This window comes from Prionailurus bengalensis, chromosome D2 (genome assembly GCF_016509475.1).
Source record: "Prionailurus bengalensis isolate Pbe53 chromosome D2, Fcat_Pben_1.1_paternal_pri, whole genome shotgun sequence".
NCBI classification, from domain to species: domain Eukaryota; kingdom Metazoa; phylum Chordata; class Mammalia; order Carnivora; family Felidae; genus Prionailurus; species Prionailurus bengalensis.
Window position 1 is genome coordinate 82,899,117 of NC_057351.1, and position 20,365 is coordinate 82,919,481.

At 54.9% G+C, this 20,365-nt stretch overlaps 1 protein-coding gene across 3 annotated transcripts in view; it reads left to right on the forward strand.

The window, feature by feature from the left end:
• The window catches only part of PTPRE (protein tyrosine phosphatase receptor type E), a 99,120-nt gene that overhangs the window by 39,296 nt on the left and 39,459 nt on the right, over positions 1-20,365 (forward strand). For all 3 annotated transcript variants that reach the window (XM_043597866.1, XM_043597868.1, XM_043597867.1), the window contains exon 2: positions 14,483-14,601. In XM_043597866.1, coding sequence (XP_043453801.1) covers positions 14,490-14,601 — 112 coding nt within the window. In that variant the 5' untranslated portion in view covers positions 14,483-14,489. The remainder of the gene's footprint in view (positions 1-14,482; positions 14,602-20,365) is intronic.

The following is a 20,365-nucleotide window of genomic DNA, read 5'->3' on the forward strand; positions in this document are numbered from 1 at the left end:
CCCCCACCCCTGGCCCCCTTCTAGTCCCCAAAACTGCATGGACACAAGAGAAGAGTAACCACCACAACAAGAGAGAAAGTGAAATTGAATACCATGTGGCCACTGCCCCGTCACGGAGAGCAAGTTACCTGCTTGTTAGGAAAGAAAAAATTGAGTGGATAAAGGTCTATGTCCAATCACAATGCCAAATCCTATTGACCTTACTAACAGGATTCCTCTGAAGACTTTAAGTTCACCTCCAGCAGTCCTCAAACCAAGCCTCAGATGTTTCAAACAGACCTCCCATTCTGCAGTGAAAACTTCTAGATTCCCCAGGAGCCACTTCTCTTCGTGAAGCCTTTGACTTTGGTAACCTCCAAACACATTTCCAGTCACAGGGAGCACAGGAGTAAGACCTTTTGCACCTAAAACAGGCAGCCCTTTTGTCTTCTAGAAATATCCTTTTGTCCTTTACCTTGCAAAATACATTTTCAGATGCTATTTCATGAGCTGATGTGGTTTTATTTCTCCCAGTTAAAAGGAAGAGTAATGAGATTTGCTGCAGAGCCATTTTTTTCTTTTTTTTTTCCCTAATGAGTTGAGAACTAATGGCCCAAATATTCGGGCCTATCTATTATTCTGGGGCCATCTCATGTCTTGGAGACATGACTCATGTGTCAGCTCAGTGTCAGCCATGAGGTCTCCCTGCCTCACCCCATGAGGGCAGTCCCACCTCCCAGACTGGTCTACTCACTTGGAACCATGTGTGGCCCCTCTGGGGACTTTAGTTATCTGCAGCTTATCTCGGGATGTGCCTTGTCTCGGGGATGTACCTTGTCTTGGGGATGCTCCCTGCCTGGGGGATACGCCCTGTCTTAAGGATGCACCTTGTCTCAGGGATGTGCCTTGTCTCGGGGATGCGCCCTGTCTCGGGGATGCGCCTTGTCTCAGGGATGCGCCTCGTCCTGGGGATGCTCCCTGTCTCAGGACGTGCTTTGTCTCAGGGTTGTGCCGAGAAGCGGCAGGGGCCCAGGAGGTCCTGATGAACCCGGAGAGGAAGGCCTAATCGTCCCGCTTCCAGAACTGCCTTTTCATAAACCCCACGTTGAGGAAGAGCAACATCAAGAACCCAAAGAGCCCCCCTTAACCTCTGCTTTGACTACATGGCCAGCAGCTTCCTCGGGCGAGGGCACTCCATCCACCTGGGGAGCACTGAGCCTGCGGTTACGGAGGGGAAGCGGGGCACCGGTGCAGGGGCTCACAGCCAGGGAGGCCGCCTGTTTGAAAACAACTTTGCTTCCAACGCTCCACGTTGAAGGCCCACTGAGACCTTCTAAGACATACCGTTTGTTCTTAGTTTATCCCACTGCTGCGTCGTGCCCAGTGATTTAAGTACAATGTGATCGGCTCCAACTTGTGAAAATAATTTGCGTCTCCTCGGCTCTCGTTTAAGAAAAAATGTCGCTTGGTACTTGCGTGGTGAGAAAGTGCAAAACAAAAAAACAGAAATGCAGTTCTCTGGAAAGTTCTTAGACTGCCCGTGCGTAGCTTCCTAACTGAGGAGGGAACTTGATCTGAATGTCCTCTAAGCTGTCACTGCACTGGTGTGTCTGCCCCGGACTCGGTGCGCTTGGTACCCGGTGGTCCCAGGCCCAGGGCGGAGGACCTGAGGTTCAGCTGAGGTTCAGTGGGGGACACACAGTCTCTAGCAGAGGCCGGTTCCCCCGGATGGGCCGGCAGCTGCCTGAGGGACCCCACGCTGACCTGCAGGTCACAGCCCCTTCTTCTCTGGAGACCTGCCTCCCCAGGTCTCCTCTGCCCATGTGAGCCAAGAGCGGTGCTGTCTGCAGGGCCCTGGGCATCCAGCCAGACTTCCCCCACGACCTGCTGCAGGGAATCTGGGGGCTCCACGCCTCCTCAGCTCCCCCAGCCTTCCGGGTAGGCCCCTCCTCCAGGGCATGCTGTGTATTCCCCAGGGACCTCAGCCATCTCTGGACACACCTGGCCTGTGTATATGGGGTATGAGAGGCAAGGGTGTACGGAGAGGGAGGCGGGTGTCCCTGGCTTCTTTCCACGGATCACCCCACAACCCAGGACTTCTGCGGGTCCCACCGCACAATTCTATGGGCTCAGGATCCTTCTCCTGGCCCCCAGGGGTTCTGCGTGTGCCAGGGAACCCCAGCCAGACTCCACGTGTGTGCGCGGTAGGCAACTGTGCGGTCTCACCCCCGCAGAGCCTGGGGGGTGCTTCAGTCTCCAAAAGGAGTCAGCTCTCTGCCCTGACAGCCCGGGGCTGGTGGGCGGGCACCACACACTGTCCTCGCCTGTCAAGGCAGAGGCGGCCCCTGCCTCTCTCGGTGGCTGCCAGAGGAGGGTCAGACGAGAGGACCCTGGAGGGCATCGTGGGTGACGCCGACCCCTTCGGGCATCTCCTTGTCATTTCCTTCTGGATTTTCCCCCCTTTTCTCTCCTAACAAGTGGACTTCTTTGCCCTTCTCTTTTCCATGATGTCTCGATGATTTCACATTTAGATGTTTGCAGTTGCTTAATTGTTCAAAAGCAATTAAGTTCCAGCCTTTCCCCAACTCGGATAACAAGCATATGCCCTTCTCATCTTTTATTTTCTTTTTAACAAGCAAACCCTCCGAAAAGGCAGGCTCACCGTGGGTGCATCTGGAATGTGCTGTGGCTGCAAGTTTGACTGCTTTCGGGGCTTTTATTATTATTATTTGAGTCTTTCAACCATGTAAGTGTATTCACACCTGAAGCTCAGAAGAGGCCTAGATTTGTTTCTCCTTTACCGTGAGGACACCTCTTTGTTCTTTGAGGTTTTATGCTTCCCCAGTGCATGACAAAATGATAATCGTGCCCTGTGAGGAATGTTGCCCTGATTTTATGGAAAACAGGCACGGTGGCATTAGGTACGAGACACGTGGGCAGGCAAGGCCGCCCGAGGCTCAGGGGGGTCCCGGGTTCCTGGAGGATTCACCGGGGGCCGACACCATGGCAGGGGCCTGGCGGGGGTGGGGGGCGGGGTTTGCTTTGGTGCCTGGTGGCAGAACGTGCTTGACTTGTGTTTGCGGCCAAGGTTTCAGCAAACTGGCAATGTCCTTCCCAGTCTGTTTCCGGAGGGAGCAGGCTGACGAGGCTCGCCCACCCGTCTGTGCCTGCCGTGACTGTCTTCCCAGAACCGTCTGTTCTCGGCTGCCTGCTGGGCGGAGGGATCTCCCGTGTCCCAGGACTCACCCCTCGCAGACCTGAACCCCACAGGTGTCGAGGAGGAACCCCGGCCTGTAGGTGCAGAGAAGGACTTGGCCGTTTTCTGGGAACATTAAGGGTCCCCATTTGTCATCGTCCGGGTTGCCGCTGACTGACTTCCTGCTCTTGACATTTCTCAGTAAACAAAAGGACTTGGCTGGATCTCCTGGCCTTTGCTTCCTAACCCAGAAGGTGGGGGTAACGTTTGTGCCTAATTGCAGTAGCCTCAGCAAGCGGGCGGGTGCGGGGCGGGGGACGCTGGGGAAGGTGTAGCTCCAGTTTGCATTTCCTGGTCCACAGATGAACTTGAAGGGTCCGTAAAGCAGCGGGAGACCGCCCGAAAGGGGTCAATGGTTGGTCTTTCTCTTTTTGCTTGCCCTCCTCTGAAAAGGCCTGGAAAAGCCGGCACAGAGAGAGGGCCCAGCCTGGATCAGAGATACTGCCCCTGCCAGGTAGGCAGAGGTGGCTGCTAAGGGGCGGGACTTTGGGTAGAAATGACGAGGCCGAGAGCCATGGCATAGAGGAACACGTCAGGGCTGTCAGCGACCTTGGAGTGGCTCTGACTTTGACCGGGAGCTTGGGGGCTTCCCTCTGGCTCTGGAGACCAGAAGCAGTGACAATGTGAATCCTTGGATTCCTGGGGAACGCTAAGCTTCACCAGCCTGTCACATTCGTTATCCTTAGAACCTTCTAGAAAGGAGCAGCAGACATTCTTACCCACTTCTGCAGACTCAGGGGAGGAGTGAGGAGCTGCCCCCTCCCCCCCGCAGGTAAATAAGGGATCTCACGGCCGTGTGGCGTGCCTGCCTCCCGTTCGGTGACGTGAGGTGACCTCTCTTCTGGAAGGCGCACCAGCAGCCACGCTCGGGGATTTGACCACTGCCTGCCTGGTCTCTGAGTGCGCCATTGTCTTCTTTATCCAGCTGCCCCTGGAGGTCACTGTGACCCACATTCCCGGGAAAGATTGGGGGAGCGGGGCGCACAATGTGCTCAGTTCTGCATCTGCCCCCGCATGCAGGCAACGTTCAGACGGCCGCTGGCCACTGCCCGGCTGGAAGAAGCTTGTCGCCGAGCAGAAGGGGCAGCCCGTTCTGCTCCCGGGGACTGTCTCCCGCCACGGCTAAGTGACCCGCTGGAGGACCAGACCCAGAAAGGCAAGGTTCCTGGCTGTCAGTTTCTGGCACCTTCATTCACAGAGCAGCAAACCTGGGCTGGAAGTGTGGATCTGCTCCGGGAAGGAGCCCCCGACACCGGGAGGCCTGGAGACCCTGCTGCCATCACATCCGTCCTGTGGCCCTCGGGCCCTGGCCACCCACGTGTGGATCGCCCCCCACCCTGCCCCCGTGTTTCTTCTCCTGCCGAGGCTGCTCCCGGAAAAGCCCTTCTTCCTGCTCCATTTCTCCTTGGCTGATGCAAGTGCCCCTGGCAGGCTTTCCTCCTGGTCACAACTGCCCCTGGGGACTGGCTTCCACTCCATTTTCCCTTTTGACCTAAAAGCCGTCCAACGGTTCTATCTACCCTGCAGGCCTCTTGATGGCAAATTCTCGGAGGTAGAGATAAGACCCTGGCCGTCTCCACCCTTGACTCTTGGACTCCTCCCGCTGAGCCTGGCCAGGGACCTGTGTGATGGTTGATTTGAATGCTCACAGGGTGCCCGTGCCGAAACCGCCCGGTGACTTGGTGTCTGAGCCAGAGGGAGCAGCTCTGAGGATGCCTAGCCTGGTTCTCAGAGACTTACGTCAGACTTAGGGCAGAACCACATAGTTCCCCAAGCTCTACCTTTTCCTGGTACCCGGTGGGGCCATGGTACTTGGGGACATCACCAGCCACCAACGTTGACTGAGCACCTACTGTGAGCTAAGTCCGGCGTGGGCATTCACACCGAAGTCTCTGGGCCCACGGGCCATCTGGAAGAAGGAGGCACAACTGACCTCTCACATGAGTGCTCACTGCCCTAGGGTGCTGTCCTTGACCGCAGTCGCTGCAGGTCAGATGGATGTGGAGGGACCCTGGGTGCACTTCCCTCTGGGGGGTGTACCGCTTAAGGCCTGTGCGTCTCCTTTCTTCATGATGCCAGATTCCAACAGAAGCTTTAGTCTATTTCTGACTACAGAAAAATGTGTTGAATCACACACGTGTTCCAGTGGAATCACGAGCCGTTCACACAAAGGGCGAGGAAGCGACAGTGTGTGTCCAGGTTGGGGCTGAATTTGGATGCGGAGCCTGGGCTCGTCTAAGGTCTCTCTAAGGCCGGTCTGGGGCTTTCGTAGCTGCCGGCATCTTGGCACCGACCTGCATTCGTTGGCGACTCTCGGGCATCTGCCCGGCCACAGTCAGATCTGTCAAGGCTGTCTCTGAAATTGTTCATCTGCAAAGGGAGAGGCCCCTTGTCTCCCCCAACCCTTCAGAAGAAGGCCCGACCTCCCCAGAAGAGAACAGAGCAGACGTGGGTGTAGACATCCTCGGCCGGGGCCACAGAGCGGGGTCCAGGCTCTAGGACTGGGGCTCAACTGTGGAAACAGCAGGTGCTCCCCCACAGCTCTGGCTGCTTCCAGAAGGAAGTGATGGGGGAGCAGGCCTTCTCGGTCGGTGCTGGCAGCACAATGGTGCCTGGTTCACCGGGGGGCCCAGTGGTTTAAGTAATCAGCCCAGTTTCAAGAGTTATGCATATTTATTATCTCACGGGTCCTCCCGCCTTACTCATCGGGAAGCAAGGTCACAGGGGTGAGGTGTTCTGGCGAAGGCTCTCACCTGGCTCAGGGAGAGGAGAGAAGGAGGCAGGAGAGGATGACAGAGACAGGGAGACGGAAACACAACGAGCCCAGCCTCGGAGGCCCCATTCTCTTTGAAAACCGACCTGGGTTGATGAGATGGAGAGAAATCTGCCGCGATCGCCCCTGATGACCTATTTCCTTCAAGAACGTTCATCAAGCCTCTCCGCTGTGCCAGATGGACGTGACTGAGAGCGGCTCCCGCCCCCAAGAAGCCCCAGGGCATAGATCATTCTGCCCAGTGTTGTTAGCTTCCGCTTCAAAGCAGTCCTTCTGGAAAGCTTCCCCCCCCCTCCACCCCGACGTCCTCAAACGCTGCCATCATCAGTCAGTCCTGCCACCAGAGACTCTGGGTCTCCCGGATCCTGTGCAGATTCGGGGGCTTCCTGAAGGCGCCATGTTCTCTGCCCCTGGCACCCGCTGCCCCCCCAGCTCATGCTGCCTCTGCCTCCTCTCCCACCACCCCCTGGACCGCTCGGCTGCTCACCTGAGAAGAGACCCCTTCGCCCTAGGCAGCCTTCTGATTCTGACCCCTCTGGGCTGGCGTCCCGCAAGTGCCTCCAGTCACCAGCTGGTGTTAGTGTCCTGGCGGTTCCAGCCCCTGGAGTCCGCCATATTCCCCTCCATTGTCCACACTTCTGAGTAGAAGGTCGGCGGAGGGGTGAGCCTCAGCGTGGGTGTCTCTTCTATTAAGAAGAAGAGGTGGGGAGAGGGCCGTGCGTTTCCCACATTTATTGCCATCTTTCAGCTACTACTGCCGAATCCCAAAGTCCGATGGATGGGGCTTTGTCGTGTGGGTCCCCCTGTTTTCCTGCTCAGGTGCTTTGGGCAGGGATTCTCCCTCCATATTGGCCTTCCTTTCATTTTTTGTGTTTTAAAAAAGTTTGTTAACGTTTATTTTTGAGAGACAGAGAGACAGAGCACGAGCAGGGGAGGGGCAGAGAGACAGGGGGACACAGAATCCGAAGCAGGCTCCAGGCTCCGAGCTGTCAGCACGGGGCCCGACGTGGGGCTCGAAGTCAGGAGCCACAAGATCATGACCTGAGCCGGCGTCGGATGCGTAACCGACGGAGCCACGCAGGCGCCCCCTCCACATTGACCTTCCTGATGGGTCGCTGCAGTGGTCCTCTGATAAAACACATCTCCTCTGGGTGATGGGCAAACAGGCCTTTGGGGAGCATGAAGGACCCGTGAGTGTGACTGTCAGATGCGGTGGGGGGGGGAGGGCGGGGGTCAAGCCAGCAGTCAGGTGTGAACACGGTTGTGTTCACTAGCCGGCTCAGCTGTGACCTTCAGGACAAAAGACGTTGGAAGAGGTTGGATAGGGTGAGCCCCACGGTGTATTCTGGTGAGAAAAGGAAGAACAAGGACTCGTCCTTATGACCCTGGCCTCAGAATCGTGCTCCTGGAGAGTCCGGGCCGATTCCCAACATCCTACTCCGTTCCGTGCATGGTCCTTCCACAGCCTTCTCCAGGCTCCCGTAGTGACCTCTCTCGCTGTGACGGCCTCTTGTTATTCATTATTTGCTTTTTTATTTTTGCTTCTTTGCTTCGTGGCCCTGTATCCTGTCCATGTCCACGTTTCTTCCACATTTCCCATCTCATTGCAATTAAAAGTGAAAATTTTAGTTATGAGAAGTTGCACTGAAGGAGTCCAGGAAGGGCTTGGTGGCCGTGCCCTTGGCTATCGCACTTTCTCCAGGGTCTCATCTTAGGGCAAGGGACCCACGGGAAGGGATGGCCTCTCTTTAGGGGCGATCACCTCTGAAACATGAGCAGCCATGCTCTCCACTCTGTCCCACCCTCCCCTAGCCCAGTGGGGACAGCACTGCCCTTTGGAGGACACCACGTGGCTAGACAAGAAGGCATGAGCTTGGACAAGAGTGGGTTGGGTGCTAACTCCTTCTGGCCCCTGTGTGGTGAGAAAAGTAGTTGAGGGTGAGGCCCCCCGCAGGCCGCCTGTGGGACCCGCCAGCTGAGCAGTGGCCCCTGCCATGGCCCCTGGTCATGGCCAGGCCATGGCAAGGGCCACTGGTCATCAGGATCTGTGGGGAAAATGAGAGATTACAGGGTTTTGACATAGTTGCAGGAAACAGAGGCAAAAGAGTTTTGCCATAAAACTTGTGGACAACAGTCCGAACTCTCACGACACTTGCTTGGGCATTTACCGTCGGGCGTAAATGTACATCTTTTTGCGCTAATTAGTTTTTAATAACACTTTATGAATTTGCCCTAAACCCGTCTGTCAGGAATGAAGTGTGGAAAAGGGCACATGTTAAGCACTGAGTCTCTGTTTTCAAGAAAGTTGATGATGAGGCTACAATTTGCACAAAATATCCGTCAGCATTTACCTTCTGTGTCGGGGTCCGAACTGGTGCCGCTGACCACAGAGAAGCCATGAGAGGGAAAAAAGGCTCTAAGAGAAGCATCCGCTTCCCCTGAAAGGTGACTCAATGACCTCTGTGCCCCAGGATGATGGATTGAAGGGGCTTTACCCACGGCCCTGGGAAGCAAGGGCTGTTTATTTAGATCAGATGACTATTCATAGCGAGTCAAGATCATTATCAATTCCAGGTCTCATTGCACACTTACGGGGGGTGAAGTGATCGCCAGCAGTGCTCCCAATAGCAGGTGCGTTTCACAACCTGTCAGATGATAACCGGTTTTATATCGGTGCCCTTTGCAAACAGAAAATGAGTTAATTCCCGTAGTGGCGCCGTTGTTTTTCATCCGCTTCGTGGAATCCAACGACGAGTGGGAGGCTCCTTCTGTGAAAGGTGAACACCTGACCTGATTGCTAATGTCACCGGAAATGCCACGAAAGAATTCAACACCGAGGACGCGTGCATTTGTTTGGTGGGATAATAGAAGCATATAAGGGCTGGCGGACCTCGGCGTTTGTGGTAAACGTCCCACACTTGGACTTGATTGTGATGTACAGATAATTTTTAATTGCGCCCACGCCAAGTAAATATTCTGGCAGAGAAGAGAGAGGCTGTAGATGTCAGATTTTAGCAACAGCTACGCTTGCAGGGGAATTAAACTGAAATATTCTGTAATGAAGCTGATGTTGAATTTTGAAAAATACTTAGCTTGGGAACATGCATGTTCTATTCCCACCCCATCAGAGCTCAGAAATGCTTGGGGCTTCAAAAAGTCGCTCAGTAAATCAATCTAAGTATCCTACAAAGGTGGCAAATGTTTCTATAAACAAGGCTCCAAGTATTGGTTGCCTGTCGTTCTGAATCTGTCAGAAGTATTTAGTAAAAGTAAATGCAACCAGAAAATACAACCACCAATAAAAACCCCTCAGGGTTTTAAAGTTTTGCACAATTACAACTGTTGTAAACATAGGTTATGAACAGGAAGACATTAAAATCTTTCTCTATGAAAGCGAGGAAAGAATAAAGCAAACAGAATGATGAGGGCTCACAAGATGTTCCTTTGAAAACTTTGCAGACAATTTTATGAAAAAACTTAAATATTAAGGATATTGAAAATATATTAAAAGTGAAACATATTAAGAACAGACAAGGTGGGGCGCCTGGGTGGCTCAGTCTGTTAAGTGTCAGACTTCAGCTCAGGTCGTGGTCTCACGGTTCATGGGTTCGAGCCCCACGTCGGTCTCTGTGCTGACAGCTCGGAGCCTGGAGCCTGCTTCGTATTCTGTGTCTCCCTCTTTCTCTCTGCTCCTCCCCCACTCACACTCTGTCTCTCTCTCAAAAATAAATAAACATTAAAAAAATTTAAAAGAACAGACAAGGCTGAGAAAGCAATTGAAGCAGGTGAATATGTACCGAGAGTAGGTGTTCTGTTCATGTTCTCATTTTATTTTCATATAATCAATACAAGAAACGTTTTTTTATAAAATAAACTATGGCTCTAATGTACACTGGTAGGTTAGTTTTGTTTTCTAGAAAGGGTTGGTTTTTTTTAATTTTTAAAGATAGGTTTTGAATAGAAACTACTTAGTGGGTTCCCATTTTAATAAAACCAAATGCTGACCACTAATGAAATACTGTAGGAAAGCATATGGCTTTAACTGTTTCAGCCTCTCTTTTGCTCTCGGAGGTCCTGTTTTGGATGAGAAATTACACGTGGCCCATCCCAGGGGCTCTCCTTTAAGGGTAGAACAAATATTTAGCTCTGCTCCTTTGTGAGGGAACGGAGTCTGTCTGTAATTGAGAAGCAGCAGGCGTGTGAACCACTCGTGATGGGTTTGAGCTGCAGAAAGAAAACAGTACCATCTTGGAACTGCAGGGGGCAGTCTGGCTCAGTCCTTGCAGGACACCCAACACCGGAAGGCTCAGCAGGGTGGCCCTTCCTCAAAGATACTGGCTCAGGGAGGACTCCATACCCTCAAAAGCCCTGAAGGTCCCTGTCAGCTGGAGAAGCCAGCTTGGAGGAGGCAGGAGATGTCCCCAGTCCCCAGGAGGCTCGACGTCTGGTTGGGAGATCCAATGCCCAAATGACTCCGAACAATTCCGGGCGGTCTGATCCCAGGAAGAGAGAGTGTCTTTGGCTTGCTGGACCTCGAAGGTTGGTGGGACAAGGCAGAGGGGACAGGGGTCATCCGGTGAGGGGAAGCATGTGAGCAAGGGCTGGGGGATGTAGACAGGTCAGAAGAATCCCTCTCCTGCCTTGGGGTCTCCACCTGCACCTGTCTCCTGTCCTCCTCTTGTTCCCTGGCCGCCATTTGCCAGACGTCCAGCCCAACTCCTCTACTCCTGTCCCCAAGGGTAGTGGCCTCCTTTGGCTGGGCACCGACGCCTGGCCTCTGCCCCTCTACACACCCCCAGAGTGAACTCACCCACACACTGAAGCTTCAGCCCTCACTCCCATCCAGCCAAGTCCCAGGTCTTCGACACAGTTCCTGTTGGCACTCTGCTAGAATGCTCTCGGGACCCGGAGAGTCAATAGGCCATCTCCGGAGACAGCAGGGCATCTCTCATAGGATTGCCGTGAGGGATGGTGAGGGTAACTTATCCCAGGAGTTCAGATAGCTTATCACACTTCTGGGGAGTTCAGTAAATGGTAGCTTGTATTATTGCTTTATACTCCAAGCCAAAATCCACTCCATCCCCAGACTGGGGACCCCAGTCTCCAGATCTCAGCTAATGAACGATGCCCCATCGCATTCCATCTCCCAAGATGGAAATCCCAGTGCCTTGGTGCCCCAGTCAACACCGCGTCCAGCTAACTACCATTCACGCAGATTCTACCTCTGAAGCCCCTTTCAAATCCCTCCCTCCTTGCCATTGCCATTGTCCTGGCTTAGTCCAGACCTTCCTACTCTGCTGTGTAACCAGCACGTCTCAGATTTGATGTGCATGGGAGCCGCCTGGAGATCTTGCGTAGGAGGAGGTCCCGCTGTGTCTGAGATGCAGCATCCCTAGTATGCTCCCAGGGGATGCCCATGCCCCCAACCACTCTGGGGCGGCAAAGGCTTACGCCGTGCCTCTTGTGACTTGTGACCGGCTTCCGGCACTCTCTCTGGAAACTTCAGTGGCCGCTCGCTGCTCACAGCCAAGGTTGTCTATACCACACCCTTCACTCTCCATATATTTGGATTTCATGCATCTGGAGTTGGGCTCAGGAATTGGCATCTTCTTATAATACCTCCGAGTGGCTCTAATAATGTAGGTTGCTTGTGGAAAACGAGCCTGTAACACCAAACCAAACTCTTTAACGCGACTTTCAAGGGCCTTCTCGATTCGGTCCCGGGGGGAGTGAATCATCACTAACTCACCTTCCTTCCTGGGCACTGTGGACACTCATCTCCGGACAGGGGGTCCTAGGGGATGCTGTGTGTCCACTCTTCCTTCCAGCTCCACAAATCTGCGTTGGGGCAGGACCGGCATCGTATTTAGTTTCGCGGCTCCGGGACCCGACAGTAGGCCTGCTCCAGAGTGGCCCAGCAGAGTATTAAAAAAGCACCAAGTGGAATAAGAAAACAATGCTAACCAAACTGATAGCTGGCTGACTTTTGAGAAGAATAAACACAAAAGCCGCTTTGTTGGAAACTGTTTTGATAATCTCTGTTCTGAGACGCAACGTGTTGTATACCCGCAGTACTTAACATTCGGTAGGTTCAATACAAGTCCTTAAAATGCACCATGGGTTTAAACTACTTCAAGGATTATCTTGTGCCGATTCGTGTCTGTGCTTATTGGTAGCTTGCACAAACCCTCCGAGGGTGAATCGCCAGGGACAGGAAAGTTGTCATTGGCTTGGCAATAGAAGTATCACAATAAAGGGACTCAAGGGGGTTTGAATTCTGCAAAGTCTAGTGCCCTCTGCTGGCCACAGCGGGCAAATCACCTGCTGCTCCAGGGGCCACTACCCATCCCCCTGGGTGTCTGATGGGTGATGAGATGGCCTTTGTCCGCCTGAAAGTGTCAACTTTCTCTTAGGTCATTGAGCATTTGGAGAGGAGGGTCTTGAATGAATGCATATAACAAGACAAATGCTTCAACTAGGAAGTGTGCATTTCTGAGTTGTATTAAACCAGTTAATACTTCCTAATCACTTACTCTGCAGTGTATTCAACTGTGTAAAAGCGTCGTTCAAGAACAGATTCTGTCTGGTGCAGCCTATGCAGAGCTGACCGTCAGGGCTTGAGAGCTTTTGTCTCGGGTGGTCCTGGGTTCCATTCACGCCTCTTCCATCCCCTCTGCCCCCGCTTCGGGCCTGTTCCTGAGTCCTGGAGGGTTGTCGTGGGGCAGTGTCCACAGGAAGGGCCCAGCACTGGTAGGTACTCACGGGATACAAGCTATTGTGTGTGTGTGCGCGTGTGTGTGTGGCTCACTTTAACAATCTAAAATGTATTTGGGAAACAAACAAGAGGAAAGAGGTTGGAAGCATTGATTGTGGCCATCATGGTTGCTCTAGGATAATTGTCTGCTCAGAATGGTTCCATTTCAGCAGTGGTGATTGCTGAAATGCGATTAGACTTTTTGTGCTCATCCAAGCGTCTCCTCTAATTACAAGGAACCAGTGTTTCTGGGCCTCGGTCCATCCATGTGCCCCGGGGAGGCTTTTTGCAGGAAAGTGCCGTCTGAGGGGACAGGCACCCCAGGGGACCACGGAGGGGGGCGTCAGGAGGGAGGAAGCCCACACTCGCGGTCACCACCAGATCTCACTGGGCCCAGACAGCCGCACGCCTTGCCCTGAGGTGACTCTCCCGTACCCCCGAGAGGTCCTTGCCACATTTTCCGAGGACCTAAGGTATTTTGGCAAAATTGGAGCACCAGGCAGGGATCCGTGGTGGCCCTGCAGGTCTCCTGGGTGAAAGATTGCTTTTTCTTGTGTTGAGCCACGTGGCAACCTGGGTTTGCTCCGTGCATGTCCCCACCCACCCGGTAAAGACTTCCCTCCATTCCCAAGAAGCTCCTCAGAGATGAGCTAACTAAAAGTGGCCCCTCCTGGGCGGGGAGGGAGCCTCCCTGCACCTCACCTGGGAGCGCAGACAGGAGGACAGTCAGGGGCAAGGCCTTCACCCCAGAGCCACACGGGAAGTTCCGGAGAACAGGCCAAGTGCGAGGCTCAGAAGAACACTGACTAGGCCGGCCTGCCCATCTCCAATCTCGTGGTTGACTCCTCAGAACGGGAGGACTTGGCTGGCCTTTGAAAGGCTCATTGGGCTCCGGAGGATGGGACACATGGGCCCGGGGCCTGCCCTCCCCCCGGCCCCGAGGCTCAGGTGGGAGGCAGTGAGGGTCAGCACTCAGAACAAGGGCCGGCGGTGTGGGTTGTGGCCAGGGGGACAGCAGAGGTGGACCCTGTGCGGGTGGGCTGGACCCCCAACCCCCTGCCCCTGGCTCTGTGACCACATGCCGGGTAGCCTAACTCCTGAGCCCAAGATTGTTCCCCAGGGGCTGCTCTTCCCTGGGCTCTCATGATGAAAATGCAAACACTACACCTGTGTCACAGTGGACACAAGAGAATGTTCCCACGTTCCCCAAATGTTGAACAAATCATTGCTGTGTGGCAATTTATTCTTTCAAGTTTATTTTGAGGGGGTCGGAGAGGGAGAGGGAGGGAGTGCAGAGAGAGCGGGGAGGGCCAGAGAGAGAGGGAGACACAGAATCCGAAGCAGGCTCCAGGCTCCGAGCTGTCAGCGCACAGCCCGACGCGGGGCTCGAACCCGCAAACCGAGAGATCGTGACCTGAGCCAGAATCAAGAACCAGAGCCACCCAGGTGCCCTGACCGTGCGACGACCTAGAAGCAACGGGTCAAGGGCCTCGCTGAGTGTCCGTGAGGCTGCCGCTCAGAATCTTAGATCTCCTTGTTTGTGTGCTCAGGGTTCTTCCTCTCCCGGTTCCTCCACATCCTTGTTCGCCTCCCCTCCCACCCCCCCCCCCCCACCGCCCTGTTTTACGTGAGGTTCCCTCCTGGGCTGGGGCAGGGGGGAGGAGGGGCAGCCCCAGGCGCATGGCGGGGAGCACTCTGAGCCTGTCCCTGCTTCCTGCAGGTTCGCCATGGAGCCCTTCTGTCTGCTCCTCCTGGCAGGTGTTAGCCTGCCTTTCGCCAAGGCTCTCAAGGGCAACGAGACCACCCCAGCGGAGAGCAACTTGACCTCTACGACCGCAGGTGAGGACCCAGCTGCCTGCCGCTCACCCGCCCTTGCCATCCCCCACCCTCCTGGTAGGGTCTCAAGACCGGGGGTGACGACCCCGCTGGAGGAGGAGAAGGAGCATCGAACACGGAACGCCTCTCAAAAGCAGGCTGGCCGCACGAGCCAGTTGTTGGGAATTTGACCAGAACAAAGCTTAGCATTCGGGGAGCGGCAAACACAACCCCGTGCTCAGAGTTGGAATCGGCTTCGGCGGGAAGCGGGGGAGCAGGGGTTCGCAGCCCCGACCCCGCCGTGGGGAGCCGATTCTAGCGATCCTCAACAAATGTGGACGTGGACGAGTGCCTAGGGGATAGTTAGGCACTGACATGGCAGTTGATCCAGTCAAGAAATCAGTGTGAGTCCTTTCAGGCATGATGTTGGTACCGTGGCTGGAGTCACGTTTTTAAAAGAAGAGTCCACGCGTGTCTAGAGATGCATGTTGAAGTCCTTCTGAGGGAAGCAACCCTCCCTCGGGGAGCCGCTTGAGAAAGAGCCCCTGGGGAGCAGGAGGTAGGCGGGGCCATAGGCCAACCCAGCTGCCTGGTCCCCATCAGAAAGTCGGTGGCAGATACGTGGGGGTCACCGCTCCACGCTCCTGCCTCAGTGGAAGAAGCCAGACACGAGACCACGTGTTGTGTGATCTCCCTTGATAGGAAATGCCCGGAATAGTCGGGGTTGACGGAGGAGAAGGTACCTGAGCACTTGGCCGGGCTGGTGGGGGCGGGGGGGGGGGTGGCAAAGGCCAGGTGACCTCAGGTGGACGAGAGGTGGACGGGAAGATTCTAAAACTGGATTGTGGTGGCAGTGGCACAACTAGGAATTAACTAAAAATCATTGGATCTTCTGCTTAAAACGGGTGGGTTCTGTAGAATGTAGATTGGGCATCACGGAGTTGAACTAAAGGCCGTGCGAGGCCGACGGGAAGGGGAGGAGAAGCCGCAGAGAGAGCAGGGGCTCTTGAATCACGTGACCCTGTTCGGCTCCCGCTGACCTGGCCAGGTGACCTGGATTAAGTTCCTGAACCTCTTCGGGCCTCAGTATCCCCATCTGTGAGTTGGAGGTAATAACAGTGCTTCCTTTGCGCAACACTGTGGGCATTAACGAGACCGCCGAGCTGGGTACAGAGGCTCGTCCACGTGGGCCACTGCTGTGGACGGCTGGACAATGTGTCGGGGGAGGCCCGTCACCTCGCCAGTCGCTTACGGCCCGGAAACGTGGCCTTTGAATGTCCCTTGATATCTCTTTCTTGGATGTGTGCCCAACTGATGAGTTCAGGGTCCCCAAGGACTAGGCCCGGACTCCCTGGGCAACCCCACACGCCTCCCTGGGAGACCAGAGGCCGTCTGTGGCTGCCAGCTCTGTCCCCTGGCCGGCTTAGTAGAAGCCCGTAACCAGCAAGGGCTGGTCCCTTGAGTCTGTATCACGGCCTGTTGCCAGTCCCTACACGCCTGCCCTGTCCCTTCCCTGTCCATCCCCCAAGACTCCCAGGCATAAAACTCAAGGCATCTCGGATAAGGCATCACTTGGTGTATCGGTTAGTGTTCTCCAGAGAAACAGAATCAGTAAGACATGTGCTTATGCTTTCATTGATGTCTGTATCTGTATCTATGTCTGTATTTATATTTATTATAAGGAACAGGGTCACAGGACTGTTAGGGTTGTTGAGTCCAAAATCCGCAGGGCCAGGGAGCCGGTTTGAGCTCGAAGGCTGGCAGGCTGCCGCTGCAGAACCGGAATGAGTGATGTCCCAGTTGGAAGGCAGTGAGGGAGGAAGGATTCCCTGTTACTCACAAAAGGCCCGGCCTTTTTGGTCTCTGCAGGCCTTCGACTGATTGGGTGAGGCCCACCCACAGTGGAGCGTGGGGAGGCGTGTAATCTTTTCAGAGACCACCAATCTAAATGCTGAATCTTATCCTAACAGCACCCCACCCTCATAGAAACACCCAGAACAGCAGCGTTGGACCACGTATCTGAAACCCCGTGGCTCAGCTAGGCTGCCCTTCAGCATCACACTTGATTATCACAAGGCGCTGGGTAAACAAAAATTACCAACTTCCTTCCAGAAGAAAAAGCTTGAGTGAGATAATTAGAAGTGCCCCATTCGGGCTGGGATCAGGGACTCAACCCCCATGCAGCTCAAGGGCCTTACGTGATTTTCTGAGCCCAGACCCGTGACCTACAAATGCACCCTTGGCCCCCAAGAGAAGGGCGAAGTGGGGCTCAAGTCACTGGTGCGAGACCCCAGAGAGGACGGCCAGAGCAGCCCTGTCCTCACGTTGCCAGCCGGAGAAATCCAGAACTGCAAAACAGGAAAGACGGGAGCCCCTAGCAGATAGAAGCTGCATTTGTTATTGTCCTCATGTACGTTTTCACATTTTTAAAAATATTTATTTATTTTTGAGAAAGAGAGAGGCACACACAGAGGGCAAGCGGGGGAGGGGCAGAGAGAGGGGGAGACGCAGAATCCCAAGCAGGCTCCAGGCTCCGAGCTGCCAGCACAGAGCCCCGTGCCGGGCTCAAACTCACAAACCGAGAGATCATGACCTGAGCCGAAGTTGGATGCTTCACCAACTGAGCCACCCAGGTGCCCCGTGTCACTGTCCTCATCTCAAGCAGGGCCCTGGGTGCTGGGTCCCTGGTGCTGTTCCACAGCCTGGGACCCTGCAGACCTGCCCCGAGGACAGTGTGTCCCGATTCTCCCGGGCAGAGCATCGTTTGCCCCAAAGCGGAGAAGCCAGAAGAGAGCTGCGTGGGCGTTTCTGCAGCTGGCACCCAGGGCACCGTCAGGGTGACTCAGCCTCACCCCTGGGCCTCTTCGCTTCACTTGGAAAGAAAACGGTTGGCCAGTGAGGTGGCTGTGGGTGTCAGGCGCTCCTTTCGGGGACAGGGAAGCGACCTCGTGCCCCTGAGAACAGATGTGTCCCTCACGGCTTGTTACAGTTTCTGCCCGGGGCTTCACGGCTTTGGCAGTGGCTGCTGGTCACACAACCAGGAGGCAAGTCCACGCTGGCTCCAGTTCAAGGTCTCGGTGACAGCAGGTGGATGGGCGCCATTGGCCTAGAATTCCAGACGGGAGCCTGACCCGCGGGAAGTGCCCTTTGGAACTTTGTTCCCTGAAAGAAGGATCATCTGGTGGGATCACAGCACATTGCCACAATGTGCCAATAACCGGAAGCCCTGTTTGTTCCTTGAACAAAATGTATCAAATAATCATCAAGAGACATTCCTTTGCGCAGGAGTTGAAGGTAAATACTCACAAACAGTACAATTAAATGCTGTTGTCCATATTACAGGAAGGCTTCCTAAAAATTAATAGAAAGAAATTAACAGGAAGAAATTAATAGAAGAAAAAGACATCCCAGTAGGAAAGTGGCTAAACAAGCATATATGACCAAACAATGCAAATATCCAGTTGATTGTTTTATTAATCATGAAGTGATGCTTTACTCTGTAGAAAGTAGGGAAAGGCAGGTTGCAGTGGTATTATTTTATTTAGCTGTTTGGCAAAATTTAAAAGGATTGCTCACAGCCAGGGGGGATCAGCTCCATCATCCAGTCTAGGTAAGCACGGACGCTGGAAACTTTGCAGGGGGCAGCTTGGCAGTTTCTATGACGATTTAATGTGTGTGCCCACTGACGCACAAAGTGTCCTTCTGGAGCTTTCTACGGAAGCACTTTTAAGATACCCAGGGAGAAAGATACACGATGTAAAATCATAAGTAACAGAAAAAAAAAAAAAGCTGGAAAGAACCTAAATGTCCGTCGAAATCTCGGGTTGTTCAGAAAGTGGAAGTCTAAGCAGCCGTTAAGCAGGATGAAGAGGCCGGCGCGTGCTGACCCAGAGGCTCGCCAAGACAGACGACCACGCGAGAAGACCGAGCCACGGAGCTGGCCCCATAGAGGACGGCGTCCGTTTTTGTTGCCGTTACTGTGTTTTCACACTCCACTTGGCCCAGGGGACACGGCCCAGCCCGCAGACCTTTTTTTCTGGACCATTTTGTTTCACAAAATGGCATTTAGGTTGAATTACTTATCAGAATTTAAAAATCAGATAAGTTTTACAATAGCTACGAGTTTCTTCTTTTTGGCAAGCCCAGAGAACTGGTCGGTGTGGGGGGCCCACCTTCCGCTTGACCTCAGTGGGGCCGCCCCTGCAGACGGGGCACGGACTCCCCAGTTCTCCCAGCCCCGCCAGGCCTGCCGGCCCCTGAGTGATCTTACCTGTTCTCTGCCCCCTCCCCCCCCCCCCCGCACCCTGAGAACAGAGGCAGCTGCTGACATTTGTCCCGATTCTGCCCATGCACACAGCCCTGCGCTGGGGCCTCGGGTCATTCAGCCTGGTCCTCAAGAGCACACTGTGGAAAGCCCACATCTGTAACTGTAGCCTCTGAGCCTGGAGGCTGGACCCTGGAGCCTCCTGATGAGGCCCCCCAGAGATGGGCTGTCTGTGGCCCAGGTGCCCGTCAAGGCTCCGGGTAGTGCCCACACCCTCAGCCAGGTGCAGCCAGCCCTCGGACCGGGCTGCTCACCACTCGGTCACTGCCAAGATGGACGCTGGCCTGGGGCAGCCGAGGTCTGCGCAAATGCAGAAGTGGGGGGCGAGAGAAGGGCACCTGCCTGTGCCCTGTGGTTGCATTTGGCAGGGCAGGGATGGACCCCAGTCGGGGAGTGGAACACCCAGGCCCCCGCCGCCCCCCGGGGTCAGGCATCTCCCCATCAGCCCGGGCTTGAGTTTGCTGCAAGGGCCTGGCAGAGCAGGGCGGGGCCTCCGTGAGTGGGCGAGTGTGGAAGCTCCCCCCCAAACCCCCCCCCCCCACCGAGTCAGCTCCCCAGGGGAGCTCTGCAGCAGGTAGGGCCAGGGGAGAGGGACTGGGGCACACGCTCTTAGAGGCTCTGCCTGGTGTCGCCCTGGCTTTGCCCTACAACTTGACTTGGGAGGTCCCTGGCCAGATGGGAGAGGCATTGGATCAGCCTGGAAGGAGGGCGTCTTGTTTGGCCAGGCTTCGGCATCCGGGGCCACCTCATCGCAGACCAGGTGTCTCTCAGTCAGTGCACCTCTACATCAGACGGTCACTCGAATCAATAAAAACTGGCATTTATTAGAAATACGTGCCTTGGCCACTGACGGGTGCCAGAGCCAGTGTGAGGCCCCGGAGGGGGGAGTTGCTTACAACCTGGATGGGGGTGGGGAGGGACCTTTAGGATACACGAGGACGGGGTGCCAGGGGAGGGAAGCTGCAGGACCACGGTGGCCCCACTGGGCTCAGCTATGGGAGGACACAAAGCTATGGGAGGACCATTGTTGTCTTTGAGGAACGTCCACTGACTCAGAGTGAAGGCGGTCGCCCTCAGGGTCTGTTCATTCCGAGAGAGTAGGGTCTGTGCTTGGAGGCATACAGAGACTCTCTGGGATCCACAGAAGGGGAGCCAAGCAGGCTTCCTGGAGGAGGGGGCATTCGAGATCTCCCTGGGAGTGGGGACATTTTGGTGAGTGGGAGTCTGGGGAGGCAGGGGCTAGGTCAGAACAGCCAGCCTGTCAGAGCCCCCTCAGAATCTGGGCTTACTGGGCAGGTCCTGGGCAGCCCAAAGCAGCTGCCCCTGGTCCAGGGATGTGGGTCCTTCTGAATGAGGAAAGTCAGCCTGGACCCGTAGGATCGGGAGCTCGAAGCTTTAGGGGACCTGGTCGTGGCCTGGCCACAGACCTCCACCCAGGCCACGGGCCAGGCCGCACCCCCATTG